Source organism: Salmo salar, chromosome ssa09 (assembly GCF_905237065.1).
Source record: "Salmo salar chromosome ssa09, Ssal_v3.1, whole genome shotgun sequence".
Lineage (NCBI taxonomy): Eukaryota > Metazoa > Chordata > Actinopteri > Salmoniformes > Salmonidae > Salmo > Salmo salar.
In genome coordinates this window covers 33,866,703-33,882,108 of record NC_059450.1, presented here as the reverse complement: position 1 = coordinate 33,882,108, position 15,406 = coordinate 33,866,703, and the positions used below count along the sequence as shown (strand labels likewise).

At 42.2% G+C, this 15,406-nt stretch overlaps 2 protein-coding genes across 10 annotated transcripts in view; both read left to right on the top strand.

The window, feature by feature from the left end:
* Positions 1-12,244, top strand: part of LOC106611249 (tyrosine-protein kinase receptor TYRO3) — a 31,895-nt gene extending 19,651 nt beyond the window's left edge. For both annotated transcript variants that reach the window (XM_014211260.2, XM_014211259.2), the window contains exons 13-19: positions 2,259-2,342; positions 2,770-2,862; positions 3,741-3,862; positions 5,146-5,255; positions 9,800-9,959; positions 10,289-10,425; positions 10,623-12,244. In XM_014211260.2, the coding sequence (XP_014066735.1) occupies positions 2,259-2,342; positions 2,770-2,862; positions 3,741-3,862; positions 5,146-5,255; positions 9,800-9,959; positions 10,289-10,425; positions 10,623-11,043 (1,127 nt within the window). In that variant the 3' untranslated portion in view covers positions 11,044-12,244. The remainder of the gene's footprint in view (positions 1-2,258; positions 2,343-2,769; positions 2,863-3,740; positions 3,863-5,145; positions 5,256-9,799; positions 9,960-10,288; positions 10,426-10,622) is intronic.
* Positions 12,245-13,551: 1,307 nt separating this feature from the next.
* LOC106611247 (MAX gene-associated protein) overlaps positions 13,552-15,406 on the top strand; it is a 35,229-nt gene continuing 33,374 nt past the window's right edge. For 4 of the 8 annotated variants that reach the window (XM_014211257.2, XM_014211258.2, XM_014211250.2 and 1 more), the window contains exon 1: positions 14,022-14,541. The gene's annotated coding sequence lies outside the window, so the exon portion shown is untranslated. Of the gene's footprint in view, positions 13,584-14,017; positions 14,617-15,406 lie in introns of those variants that run through there. The other 4 variants (XM_014211255.2, XM_014211253.2, XM_014211252.2 and 1 more) reach the window with 4 other exon arrangements.

Genomic DNA, 15,406 nt, shown 5'->3' with positions numbered 1-15,406 from the left:
GCAGACCACCATAGTCCCTGTGCCCAAGAACACCAAAGTAACCTGCCTAAATGACTACTAACTTGTAGCACTCACGTCTGTAGCCATGAAATGGTTTGAAAGGCTGGTCATGGCTCATATGAACACCATTATCCCAGACACACTGGACCCACTCCAATTCGCATACCGCCCCAACAGATCCACAGATTATGCAATCTCTATTGCACTCCACACAGCCCTTTCCCACCTGGACAAAAGGAACACCTACGTGAGAATGCTGTTCATTGACTACAGCTCAGTGTTCAAGCTCATCACTAAGCTAAGCACCCTGGGACTAAACACTTCACTCTGCAACTGAATAATGGCCTTCCTGACAGACCGCACCCAGGTGGTGAGGGTAGGCAACAACACATCTGCCACGCTGACCCTAAACACAGGGGCCCCTCAGGGGTGCGTGTTCCAACACCATCATTAAGTTTGCAGAAGACACGATGGTGGTAGGCCTGATCATCGACAACGATGAGACAGACTACAGGGAGGGTGTCAGAGACAAGTGCCAGGACATCAACCTCTCCCTCAACGTCAGCAAGACAAAGGAGCTACAGGAAAAGGAGGGCTGAGCACGCCTCCATCCACATCGACAGGGCTGTTGTGGAACATGACGAGAGCTTCAAGTTCCTCGTTGTCCATATCACAAAGGAACTTGGTCCACGCACATCAACACAGTTGTTAAGAGGGCACGGCAATGCCTCTTCCCTCTCAGCAGGCTGAAGATATTCAGCATGGGCCCGAAGCCACTCCTGCGTGGTCTTGGCTGTGTGCTTAGGATCGTTGTCTTGTTGGAAGCTGAACCTTCGCCCCAGTCTGAGGTCCTGAGCACTGGAGCAGGTTTTCATCAAGGATCTCTCTGTACTTTGCTCCGTTCATCTTTCCCTCGATCCTGACTAATCTCCAAGTCCCTGCCGCTGAAAAACATCCCCACAGCATGTTGCTTCCACCACCATGCTTCACTGTAGGGACGGTGCCAGGATTCCTCCAGATGTGACGCTTGACATTCAGGCCAAAGAGTTCATCAGGCCAGCGAATCTTGTTTCTCATGGTCTGAGAGTCTTTAGGTGCCTTTTGGCAAACTCCAAGCAGGCTGTCATGTGCCTTTTACTGACGAGTGGCTTCCGTCTGGCTACTGTACCATACAGGCCTGATTGGTGGTGCTGCAGAAATGGTTGTCCTTCTGGAAGGTTCTCCCATCTCCACAGAGGAACTCTAGAGCTCTGTCAGAGTGACCATTGGGTTCTTGGTCACCTCCCTGACCAAGGCCCTTCTCCCCCGATTGCTCAGTATGGCCGGGTGGCCAGCTCTATGAAGAGTCTTGGTGGTTCCAAACTTATTCAATTTAAGAATGATGGAGGCTACTGTGTTCTTGGGGACCTTCAATGCTGCAATCAAAATGTTTTTGGTACCCTTCCCCAGATCTGTGCCTCGACACAATCCTGTCTCGGAGCTCTACGGACAATTCCTTCGACCTCATGACTTGGTTTTTGCTCTGACATGCACTGTCAACTGTGGGACCTTATATAGACAGGTGTGTGCCTTTTCAAATCATGTCCAATCAATTAAATTTACCACAGGTGGACTCCAATCAAGTTGTAGAAAGGATGATCAATGGAAACAGGATGCACCTGAGCTCAATTTCAAGTCTCATAGCAAAGGGTCTGAATATTTATGTAAATAAGTTTATTTTGAATACATTTGCAACAATTTCTAAAAACCTGTTTTTGCTTTGTCATTGTGGGGTATTTTGTGTAGATTGAGGGGGAAAAATGTAATCCATTTCAGAATAAGGCTGTAACGTAACAAAGTGGAAAAAGTCAATGGGTCTGAATACTTTCCGAATGCACTGTATAGTACATATCTACCTCAGCTACCGCCGACCCTTGCACATGGACTTGGTACTGGTAACCAGTGTATATAACCAAGTTACTGTGTATTTATTCCTGGTTATTTTTCTATTTATTCCTCATTATTATAATTTTTCACTTTCTATTTTTTCTCTCTGCATTGTTGGGAAGGGCAAGCATTTCACTGTTGGTCTACACCTGTTTACGAAGCATGTGAAAAGATTTGATTTGAAATAGAGAGCATTTACAAAAGTCTGGCATGGCCTATAACCATAACTGTGTATTGCTAAATAACAACACAGACAATGTCTGTATTATATTTTGGAATATGTTGAGTTGTTTGAGGAGTAACGTGCCAGTGATGTATCTGTGTCTGTTTAGGTGAATTTGGCTCAGTGCGTGAGGCCTTCCTAAAGATGGAGGACAGCAATGTACAACAGAAGGTTGCAGTGAAGGTGCTAAAAAGTGAGACTTTAGACTTTACATTTTAACAGCCTCTTATATAATAATAATTTATCAGATTTATATAGCGCTTTTCTACCAACGTAGGAACTCAAAGCACTTTACATAGTAGGGGGAAACTCCCCTCATCCACCACCCACCTGGGTGATGCATGGCGACCATTTTGGTGCCAGAATGCTCACCATACATCAGCTATCATATGGAGAGGTGAGGAGTGATGTATACCAATTAGGAATGAGGGGGATGATTAGATGGCCACGATGGGAATTTAGCCATGATACCGGGGTTAACACCCCTGTTCTTATGAGTGTGTCAGTGGATATTAGTGGATATTACATTGAAACACATGATAATTGTAGCTGTATAATGTGAACTAATAAGTCCTTGGAAGTTATGATTATTGTTATGTTCTCTGTCCTTTTTACATCAGCGGATATCAACTCATCATGTGATATTGAGCAGTGCCTGAAAGAGGCTGCTTACATGAAGGACTTCCACCATCCCAATGTCATCCAGCTCATTGGTTAGTGAAGACACATTTTACTTCCGTCGACTCACTTCAATTAAATCTAACTTTATTTATATCCTTAGGGGCAATTAAGAAAGGCATTGCCAGATTTCAAATACTAACAGCTTGCACATATAATACAACCACAACAACAAGTAGGCTACTTAGGATCAGAAACTGAGTGTTTTAAGAGTTGCCCATCAATCAATGTGCTTTGACCACCTAGCCTTATGGAGGCCCTAAGCGAGATTTGGTTGGGGGGGCCCCCACCTCACGGCAAAACATTTGTGTCCCCCCTCTTGACGTGGAGAGTAAAACATATTACGCTTTAAGTTAATTTCCTCCAATTCTGCACATTTTGCCAAGGGGTATAGAGAAAACGTTGCAGTTTTAAATGAAGTTAACTGCAATTCTACAGATTTTACAATGGCCTGACATTTTTATTTATTTACATTTTATAATGAGTTTCATGCAATTCTACTCATTTTGCCATGGGGTGGATATCTAATATGATATGAGTGAAAATGACAAACAAAATCAATGGGGGCAACCTGGAGGTCAGGGTCCCTGGGCGAATGCTCTGTCAGTATTCGGCCATGATAGCTGGCTAGACAAACTACTCATCTAAAAATTGTTAGTTGACATGGCTAATTGAGTGACTGTCAGTAACTGACATAACAAGAAAAACTGCTGATGCACAACCACATTTTTAAATTGCACCTGGTGTATTCTACTAATCTTACTCTCATTAGTGAGTTCCTAAAAACGAAAGGGGGGGGTTTAGCAGCCTGCGGCCCTAAGCGACCACTTATGTCGCTTATGCCTGGAGCTGGTCCTGGCTTCGACTGACTTGTTCTGCTGAGTTGTTGATTGAATATATTTTTATTCTCTAGGAGTGAGTTTGCACAGGCGGCCTCAGCAACGGTTGCCCATCCCCATGGTTATCCTGCCCTTCATGAAGCATGGGGATCTTCACACCTTTCTGCTCATGTCCCGCCTTGGAGATGAGCCCTTTGTGAGTGTCACCTATACATTTTATCCATACTAAAATAGATACCCAATACAGGGACACAAACACAGTTTATTAGGTATACCCATCTAGTACTGGGTGGGACCCCTTTTCCTCCAGAACAGCCTAAATTCTTCAGGGCATAGAAACGTTGCTCAATTGGTATCAAGGGACCTAACGTGTGCCAGGAAAACATTCACCACACCATTACACCAACAGCCTGTACCATTGACACCAGGAAAGATGAGGCCAGGGACTCATGCTGCTAACGCCAAATCCTGACTCTGCCATCAGGAACTGGGATTCATCGGACAAGGCAATCTTTTTCCACTCATCAGTTGTCCAGTGTTGGTGATTGCCTTCCCATTTTAGCCGCTTCTTCTTGTTTTTAGCTGATAGGAGTGGAACCCGGTATGGTCGTCTGCTGCAATAGCCCATCTGTGACAAGGACCGACAAGTTGTGTGTTCCAAGATGCCGTTCTGCACACCACTGTTGTACTGCCCCGTTATTTGCCTGTTTGTGGCCCGCCTGTTAGCTTGCACAATTCTTGCCATTCTCCTTCAACCTCTCTCATCAATGAGCTGTTTTAGCTCACAGGACTGCCACTGACTGGGTGTTTTTTCTCTCTTGCACCATTCTTGGTAAACCTAAAACACTGTCGTGCATGAAAAGCCCAGGACGACACGCCTGTCACCGACAAACATACCACACGTAGGTCACTTGTTTTGCCCATTCTAATGTTCAATCGAACAGTAACTGAATGCCTGTCTGCTTACTTTTATATAGCAAATCACGGCCACGTGACCCACTGTCTGTAGGAGAGCACCATTTTTGTGAACAGGGTGGTTTACCTAATAAACTGGCCACTGAGTGTATATTGATACAAACAGTAACACTAACAGTAACTTTATACAACGGGTGGGTCTAATCCTGAATTCTGATTGATTAAAACCGTATTCCAGCTGGTGTCTATTCCATCATTCCCACCAGTGACGTTAAAATGCCTATTTACTCTGTTCCATCCACTGTCTCATCAGCCCATCCAGGCAATTTATAAACTTGATCTCCACTATAAAATATATGCATCTAGACATTATCTTACATTCAAGGTTAGTTGTCAGTTTAGATGCATGTTTTAAATCATTCCATAATTTCCTGTTATAGACTGTACTGGAAAGACGAGTCTTAGTGTGGGGTCAAATATTTTTTTCCCAGGACACTTTCTAATTGATGCTTATCTTCAAATCATATTTTAACAAAGTAATGTTGCGGTCTCTCCCTCACACAGACAGTGTCACTGCAGATGCTCATTCAGTTTATGTTGGACATCGCTCGTGGAATGGAGTACCTGAGCAACAAAAGCATCATACACAGGGATCTGGCTGCACGCAACTGCATGTGAGTGAATTACCAGCAGAGTAGACAGTGACTCCATCTCAAATGCCACCCTATTCCCTATAAAGGGCACTACTTTTTATCAGAGCCCTATGGGCCCTGGTCAAAACTAGTGCACTAAATAGCAGGGTTCATACACATTTTGACAGATGGAATATCATAACCTTTCCAAGACTTCTCCATGACGTTTAACCAAATTTCCATGAACAACAATTGGCGGTGTCTATGTACGTATGAAAAATATGCGTAATGTGGTATCAACACTGGGAGGCTGCTCTCTGATCACATGTACTATCTCCTGTTGTTGTGAAAGGCACTTAACCCCCACAAAGTAAAATACCGGTTAGGCAACTATATAAAACACGTGGTCAACCCTAGTCTGGAGAGCTACTGGGTGAAAGCTTTTGATCCAGCCCTGCTCAAACACATCAGAGCCAGTTTATCAAGGTCCAGTTGGGTAGCTAATCTCTAAAATGTGGTTTGTTAGAGGGGGGCTGGAACAAAAGCCTTGTACACCCATTAGCTCTCCTGTAGGATGGTTGACCACCCTTGATGAAAAATATTACAACCAAATACATTTTATGCCTTTTGAAATAATTCGCTCATTCAATATATCAAAGATCAAGTGGCTGTTGTTGGCTACAAATCTTTTTATTCAGCTGAAGCAAACCCACACATTTTCTTCAGGAAATGTACCTTTTTTAGTTAAGTTTCTAAGCTAACTTGGTGTTTACTCTGAAGGCTGACTAGCATCTTGAGTTGAATGTCCCATACAGTGGATGCCCAAAAAAATTACTGTTCGCGATTCACAAATGATTATTATTATGATTCACATGATTCGATTCATTGCAACTGAACCAAAACCCAACTATTACAATGTTGAAGTGAATAATTCCTTTCATCCCAAAAAATGGTTAGCCTGTAGAAAGTTTTTGGTGACATGACGAAAACATGAATACATGCTAATAATAGTTCAACAGTTAACTAGTGCAGGGGTCTTTCACTCGGGGGGCCCCCTTCCAGCATTGGGGAACATCCCGTGATCTGGACAGTTCTTACAAGTTATAAACACCTCTCTAAGGTATGCAATGACTGACAAGAGGAACTGATGATGCACTACCCAATTTCGAAATGTCACCTTGTGCATTCTACTATTACAACTTTCAAGAGTACGTTTAAAGCCGGTTTGAGTTCCTTAAAAACATTTTTTTATATATCTACAGTGCCTTCGGAAAATATTCAGCCCCCTAGACTTTTTCCACATTTTGTTACGTTACAGCCTTATTCTAAAATTGATTAAATAAATAAAAATATTCAGCAATCTACACACACTACCCCATAATGACAAAGCAAAAACATGTTTTTAGAAATTTTTGCATAAGTATTCAAACCCTTTGCTATGAGAATCGAAATTGAGCATCCTGTTTCCATTGAAGAATCCTTGAGATGATTAAAGTCCACCTTTGCTAAATTCAATTCATTGGATATGATTTGGAAAGGCACACACCTGTCTATATAAGGTCCCACAGTTGACAGTGCATGTCAGAGCAAAAACCAAGCCATGAGGTTGAAGGAACTGTCCGTAGCGCTCAGAGACAGGATTGTGTCAAGCCACAGATCTGGGGAAGGGTACCAAAACATTTCTGCAGCTTTGAAGGTTCCCAAGAACACAGTGGCCTCCATCATTCGTAAATTGAAGATGTTTGGAACCACGAAGACTCTTCCTAGAGCTGGATGCCCGGCCAAACTGAGCAATCGGGGGTGAAGGGCCATGGTCAGGGAGTTGACCAAGAACCTGATGGTCACTCTGACAGAGCTCTAGAGTTCCTCTGTGGAGATGGGAGAACCTTCCAGAAGGACAACCATCTCTGCAGCACTCCACTAATCAGGCCTTTATGGCAGAGTGGCCAGACGGAAGCCACTCCTCAGTAAAAGGCACATGATAGCCCGCTTGGAGTTTGCCAATGGGCACCTAAAGACTCTCAGACCATGAGAAACAAGATTCTCTGGTCTAATGAAACCAAGATTGAACTCTTTGGCCTGAATGCGAAGCTTCACATCTGGAGGAAACCTGGCACCGTCCCTACAGTGAAGCATGGTGGTGGCAGCATCATGCTTTGGGGATGTTTTTCAGCGGTAGGGACTGGGAGACTAATCAGGACTGAGGGAAAGATTAATGGAGGAAAGTACAGAGAGAACCTTGACGAAAACCTACTCCAGAGCACTCAGGACCTCAGACTGGGGCGAAGGTTTACCTTCCAACAGGACAACGACCCTAAGCACAAAGCCAAGACAATGCAGGAGTAGCTTCAGGACAAGTCTCTGAATGTCCTTGAGTGGCCCAGCCAGGGCCCGGACTTGAACCCGATGGAACATCTCTGGAGAGACCTGAAAATAGCTGTGCAGCGATGCTCCCCATCCAACCTGACAGAGCTTGAGAGGATCTGCAGAGAAGAATGGGAGACTCCCCAAATACAGGTGTGCCAAGCTTTTAGCATCATACCCAAGAAGACTCAAGGCTGTAATCGCTGCCAAGATATGTATGTATAGCACCAGTCAAAAGTTTGGACACGCCTACTCATTCAAGGGTTTATCTTTATTTTTACTATTTTCTACATTTGCACACTCTTGCTAAGAGTGTGCAAAGCTGTCATCAAGGCGTGGCTACTTTGATTTGTTTAACACTTTTTTGGTTACTACATGATTCCATATGTGTTATTTCATAGTTTGGATGTCTTCACTATTATTCTACAATGTAGAAAATTGTTTAAATAAAGAAAAACCCTGGAACGAGTAGGTGTCCAAACTTTTGACTGGTACTGTATGTACAGTTGAAGTTGGAAGTTTACACACTTAGGTTGGAGTCATTAAAACTTGTTTTTCAACCACTCCACAAATTTCTTGTTAACAAACTATAGTTTTGGCAAGTCGGTTAGCACATCTAGTTTGTGCATGACACAAGTAATTTTTCAAACAATTGTTTACAGGCAGATTATTTCACTTATAATTCACTGTATCACAATTCCAGTGGGTCAGAAGTTTACATACACTAAGTTGACTGTGCCTTTAAACAGCTTGGAAAATTCCAGAAAATGATGTCATGGCTTCAGAAGCTTCTGATAGGCTAATTGACATTATTTGAGTCAATTGGAGGTGTACTTGTGGATGTATTTCAAGGCCTACCTTCAAACTCAGTGCCTCTTTGCAAGACATTATGGGAAAATCAAAAGAAATCAGCCAAGACCTCAGAAAAAAAATTGTAGACCTCCACAAGTCTGGTTCATCCTTGGGAGCAATTTCCAAACACCTGAAGGTACCACGTTCATCTGTACAAACAATAGTACGCAAGTATAAACGCCATGGGACCACGCAGCCGTCATACCGCTCAGGAAGAAGATGCGTTCTGTCTCCTAGGGATGAACGTACTTTGGTGCAAAAAGTGCAAATCAATCCCATAACAACAGCAAAGGACCTTGTGAAGATGCTGGAGGAAACTGGTACAAAACTATCTATATCCACATTAAAACGAATCCTGTATCGACATAACCTGAAAGGCTGCTCAGCAAGGAAGAAACCACTGCTCCAAAACCACCATATAAAAAAACAGACTACGGTTTGCAACTGCACATGGGGACAAAGATCGTACTTTTTGGAGAAATGTCCTCTCGTATGATCAAACAAAAATATAACTTTTTGGCCATAATGACCATCATTATGTTTGGAGGAAAAAGGGGGATGCTTGCAAGCCGAAGAACACCATCCCAACCGTGAAGCACAGGATGGCAGCATCATGTTGTGGGGGTGCTTTGCTGCAGGAGGGACTGGTGCACTTCACAAAATAGATGGCATCATGAGGCAGGAAAATTATGTGGATATATTGAAGCAACATCTCAAAACATCAGTCAGGAAGTTAAAGCTTGGTCGCAAATGGGTCTTCCAAATGGACAATGACCTCAAGCATACTTCCAAAGTTGTGGCAAAATGGCTTAAGGACAACAAAGTCAAGGTATTGAAGTGGCCCTGACCTCAATCCTATAGTGAATTTGTGGGCAGAACTGAAAAAGCGTGTGTGAGCAAGGAGGCCTACAAACCTGACTCAGTTACATCAGCTCTGTCAGGAGGAATGGACCAAAATTCACCCAATTTATTGTGGGAAGCTTGTGGAAGGCTACCTGAAACATTTGACCCAAGTTAAACCATTTAAAAGCAATGCTACCAAATACTAATTGACTATATGTAAACTTCTGACCCACTGGGAATGTGATGAAAGACATTAAAGCTGAAATAAATAATTATCTCTACTATTATTCTGACATTTCACATTCTTAAAATAAAGTGGTGATCCTAACTGACCTAAAACAGGGATTTATTTCTAGGATTAAATGTCAGGAACTGTGAAAAATTGAGTTTAAATGTATTTGGCTACGGTGCACAATTTTAAGACGCAGCCTGTCACTTTACTCTATTTCTTAACTGGAACAGAATTTACTAGAGCTTGGTTCTGCCTCAGGGTTAGATTGTGACCATCTTCACTCCTTTATTCATAGGCTGAGTGAAAACTTGACAGTCTGTGTGGCAGACTTTGGCCTTTCAAAGAAAATCTACAGTGGTGACTACTACAGACAAGGATCCGTCTCAAAGCTGCCTGTCAAGTGGATAGCACTGGAGAGCCTTGCTGACAATGTCTACACTACTCAGAGTGATGTGGTACGTTACGTACAACCAGACGCACCCTCAGTGGTCATAGCATCACTTTCAAAATTATAGTGACACTGTAAGAGCAATATTTTAGTTGGGGATCCCTCTTCAAATCAGCTTTGTGGAAAGGGTTACATTTGTTTTGTAATGTAACTCAATACATCATAGATAAAATGCAGATTTTGTTTTCAGATGTGTCAATTGAATTTTAGCATTTTTAAAACCATGTAGTGGCCTCAGATGTTCACTAAGTCTGTTTCATCGATAAGATGTTTTTCGGGAACTGTCAATTCGTTGCCTTTAGTGCCCCTAGAAGTTAACTGATTGTTTCCCACCAGTGGGCATTTGGAGTCACCATGTGGGAGATCATGGCACGTGGACAGACCCCCTACCCTGGGGTGGAGAACTCTGAAATCTACGAGTACCTCATCAAGGGAGAGAGGCTCAAACAACCACCTGACTGCCAAGATGACATGTGAGTGATCCACTGGATGTGGTAGAAAAAAACTCAGGCATTGACAAATCGTGATGGGTTCTATTATACTTTTCAAATGACTTAAACAATTAAATTATCATTGGTGCCAGAAAATTGTATATTTTACTGTATTTAACCTGGTACCTCATTGAGAAGACTTTTACAATAATGATCTGACAGTTTGAATCTTTTTCCAGTTACGAGATCATGCATAGCTGCTGGAGCCCTGTTCCCAAGTGCCGCCCCAGTTTCCAGCACCTGATTGACCAGCTGGAGGGGCTATGGGCCAGCCTGTCCTCAGGGCCTAATTTTATGAAGGAGGCCCTTCTCTACGTTAACCTGGAGAGTGACGAGGGGGAGCCAGGGTCACTGGGCCCAGGGGAGGACCCCTTGTGGTCAGCAATGCCCTGGCAGTGTGTGGGAATGGAGGAGGATGAGAAAGACTGGCTCATGGTGTCTTCTGGGGCAGCTCTGGCTATTGGTGGAGACTACCGCTACATCATTGGCCCTAACTGCAACTGTACTGAAGAGGAGGGTGGGAGGCAGGGTACCTCAATGGATACCTTGCAGCAAGAAGTCAGGGATGAGGAATATGAAGACACGATCATTAATGTGTGATTTATATTTTGAACAACATGCTGCCTCCCTTGCCCTACAGATTTCAGACTGACCAGTTGGTTGTGGATGGTTGGTCACTCACTACTGCCCTCCAGTGAAGTTTCTGAAAACAACTTACCAGCATTACTTGGATTGAAGTGCATATCTCAATGAACTTTCTACCCATTTTATTGCCAGTCATTTGCAGTGTCATTTTGTACTTTAAACTAAGGACTTCACATCGACACACACAATCAGCCTTATGATTACATTGAACAAAGAACAACACTACTGATATTTAAAATTATACATTTGACTGATAAACAGAACTTTATAATGGAAGATTCTATAGTATTAGGCAGCATTTGATTAAAAAAGCAGTCCCTATGTCCTTAGTGTACACTGTACTGTAGCGGGTAGGTATTGAACATTGGTATTTGCTGCTTTGCGAACGAACTCCCTTATCTCTATGATAAGCATCTCCTGTCCAAAAGTGTGCTACACGTTCTTAATCTGTATTCTCATTTAACCTTAGAATAACATTACACGGGACCACCACTGTAATAATCCCCTAACATTGTGACTGAGTTATTTAGAATTATAAACTGGGTGTTTCGAGCACTGAATGCGGATTGGCTGACACCCGTGGTATAGCAGACCGTATACCATGGGTATGACAAAACATTTATTTTTACTGCTCTAATTATGTTGGTAACCAGTTTATAATAGCAATAAGGCAGACCTCAGAGGTTTGGTATATGGCCAATATACCACACCTCCTCATGCTTTATTGCTTAAGCATACCATTGAGATTTTATGGAAACAGGAATATATGCAGAACATTGTGTATGTATTCAAGAAAAATACCAGAGTGAATATGGATATGTGTTAAGACATTAGCCTGATGAAATGTGAGCTTGTCGTTCACTGATGTTCAAAGTGCTTACACACACCCTTGATTTAGCTTTTGGAGCATTCCGTGTATGGGATATCAAGGGACATGTTTTAATATTTTAAATGTAATTTTTTGTATATTGTGTTAAAATTATTTCCAGAGATACAACCTAGAGAATTAAACAGAGACTGCTGGTGCTTTGTGTTGTGATTCTCTCTGTCCAGTACATCCCAACCAGCAGGTTTATAGTTGTTTTAGAGTTGTGCATCAAGCTACAATGTAATTCTCACCTGAAGTGTAAGTAAATAAAGTATTGGTTGTCTGTGATCGTATGATATATTTTTCTTTGCACCTTTTGGGTGAGCATGGAATAAAACCCATGTGCAGTCTAACTTCTATGTGCCCCATCTGAATAAATGAAGGTCAAGAAAGTTCTATTGTAAATTGTCAGATACTGAGATGTCTTATCACAACTTCAAAAGGTAATTTCAACTGCCTCAAATTGAGTGCAACTGTCTCTTAACTTTAGCCTTCATCCAAAACCACTACTGTGTTGATCTCATGCGCTGTCAGTCTGATTAATCAGGCAGCAATACACAATTAGTATATACAGCCCGAAACTAATGTTTGCAAAATTGTTTAAATGTTCCTTATAAGCCAGAATTGAATAATATTACATTTAAACATACTGTACTGGTTGTCTGTGCAGTTTGTCCTTCCACTTCTCTATTGAGACAATATCTACAGGAAAGTATTGTTTAATGAGAGCTGGTAGTAGGTATATGGTTCTCGATTGAGTTTCATATTGGATATTCTGTTCTCTTTGCCATGGCATGCTTGGTTTAATAGCTATTGACAATGAAAATAATCCAGGGGAGGCTGGAGAACAATCCACCCTTTTAAAAAGGTTTTTTTAAGTCCCCACCCCCACACAAAAAAAGTGTGGATTGTTCTCCATCCTCCCATGATTTAGAATATACCATTTTCATGGCATAGAATATTGACATGTAAACAACATTTCCACAATGAGCACTTGTCCCTCAAATACATCTTTACAGTTGTTTCTTGCATTTTTGCCATATTGTCAAAACAAAACATGGTATCAAGAACAAAATTAAACTAGCCACCTGGCTATCCATAATCTTGACAACTCAGACTTCTGCTCCATTGAAACATGCACATTGTTTTTATGTCAGCTAACCCATCTATAGCTATTGAATAGAACCAAATATCCAATATAAAACTAATTTTACCTCTGTGCCAATACAAACCATATAACTACCTGGTAAACAATACTTTACTGTGGATATTTTGTCTCAAATTTCAAACAGCTAACAGACAAACCACACAGACAACCGGTAGAGTAATTTTTAAAGTAATTTTATTCAACAATCTAGCTTGAAAGGAACATGACACAATTTTGCAGGCATTAGTTTCGGGCTGTATATACCAATTAATATGGTATTACAGCCTGATTAATCAGACTAGACCTGTCTGTGTTTGCATCAAAATGAATGAACATCCCCAGGCCCATCCAACAGCGTTAGACTCAGGAGTGGCTATAAATTCTGTAAATGCCAATCAGCTCGCTAGGTAACTACTGCGGTCTTTACCGCGTGCCAAGATGGATCCGCTAGTCCTACTGTTCTCCTCTCAACAATGATAGGTAACTACAGCTGTAAACAATGTCTTGCGTCGTCGGCGCTTATGACTAACTACAGATCCATAGGCAGTAGGCAACGTTACCAAACCACAGAACAAAATACAAGGTTGCTGGTAAATTCGTGCATTGAACATTTTAAGGTGGTATGCTAGCACGTGTGGCTTCCCCTGAACCAACATGCCCACAAGCATGGTCCGTCATTACACTACAACTGTACAGTCGCTCATGCGCACACCATATCGACATGTTTAACTCATACCTTAGATCCTATTTTTCTACCCCAACCTTCGTCTTTGTTTAAGGTCCCCTACCAAAAAGCGGGGAGTTTCAAACCTCCCCATGGCGGCGTTTGGTTCGGTACCACCACAGCATGCATTTTCACCCTCGGTTTTGAATCATGTGACACAATGGCGCAAAGTCTGCGCAGTAGGACGTGAACGTGCCTAAGTGACGTTGTTCTACAGCACGCATGTTTCCTCCAGCTGGGGGATGCGAGTTTAACTAAGGAAAAATAACTAGAGGATTATACAAAGAATCGACGATTACCATCGCATATTTTGATCTGCTCAAAAGTGCATAAGGTAAACCATGTGTTTAGTAAAACACACGATCCTGCCGAGAAAGACCGAGATGAATTTGCAAGCTCCAAGTCCTCTCTTTCTAGCCTGAGGAGAAGCCCACCATGTTGACTTGGGAATCACACGCAATTGATTTCTATCGTGTTGTGCACGCGCTGGTGTGTTGTTACAAGTCTTGCGTGCTTAGGCCTGCAAGGCCCGAGCCACGTTTTTAGTCGTCGCAGTGCACGGCATCGAGGCTATTGGCAGAGAAAGATCTCGATTCATCGTCTTAATCCACTCATAGTAGTACGGTTGGGAAAGATAACCTACATTACATTCCTGCCACCACTTGGTGTTATCAGCAAACCACAATGTATGCTACCACGGTCCGCCGCAATACAGTAGGTCCGCCAGTTTTGTTTGTTTACTTGTGTTGTCTCGTGTGGAAATGCAAAATGGCCGCCGCTTTTATAGAGGTATTTAATTTAATGATTTATTATTGTGTTTTTGAAATGGAAAAGGTTTTTGCCAGTAGTAACATAGTACATCTCTTAAATTACTATCAAACGCTTATGTTAAAGGTTCAAGTAGGCAGCTATTTTAAGATCTAAACTTGACCCAGAAACTATTATTAAAGAAATTACAGTGTCTGCGACATGTTTGCCAGTGTTTCCATTTTCGATCAAAAGATTGTGTGATATCAACATCAAATTTTGTGTGAGTAATATGATTTTCGATTAGAGAATTTTCAGGCCAAAGTTTGCCATTCATTATCTTCAATAGGCCTACATTAAGGCCTAGCCCTAGCCAGCAGATTCCGACCCTGTAGTTATAATTGTTTACACTGAGTTGCACTGGGGTCGGAATGCAATCATGTGCTGTATCCGAACACCCATACTAGTGTACTACATACTTAGGGTGCATTTGTAAATTCGCTCTGGATTCCAGAGCGCTCTTGTCTGAGTGTGCCAGAGCGTAGAATAACTGATGAATTGAACCCGTTCGATATGACTGGTGTCAGTAAATTTTGGGGAAAAAGTTATTAAATTGTTGCAAGCAGCACAGTTGGTCACCCACGCTCTACACTACATGAAAACAGCCTAACTAGCTCTGCTAGGGTGAGTAAAATGGTCAGTGAGGTATTCTCTCATTTGTGTCTGGAAGTAGCTAGCAAGCTAGCCAACTTTAACCATTTAGCTTGGGTGCTTGACTGCCGTTGTGAGCTCAGAATGCTCAACCCTACGCATCGGCCAGAAAGTCCAGTGT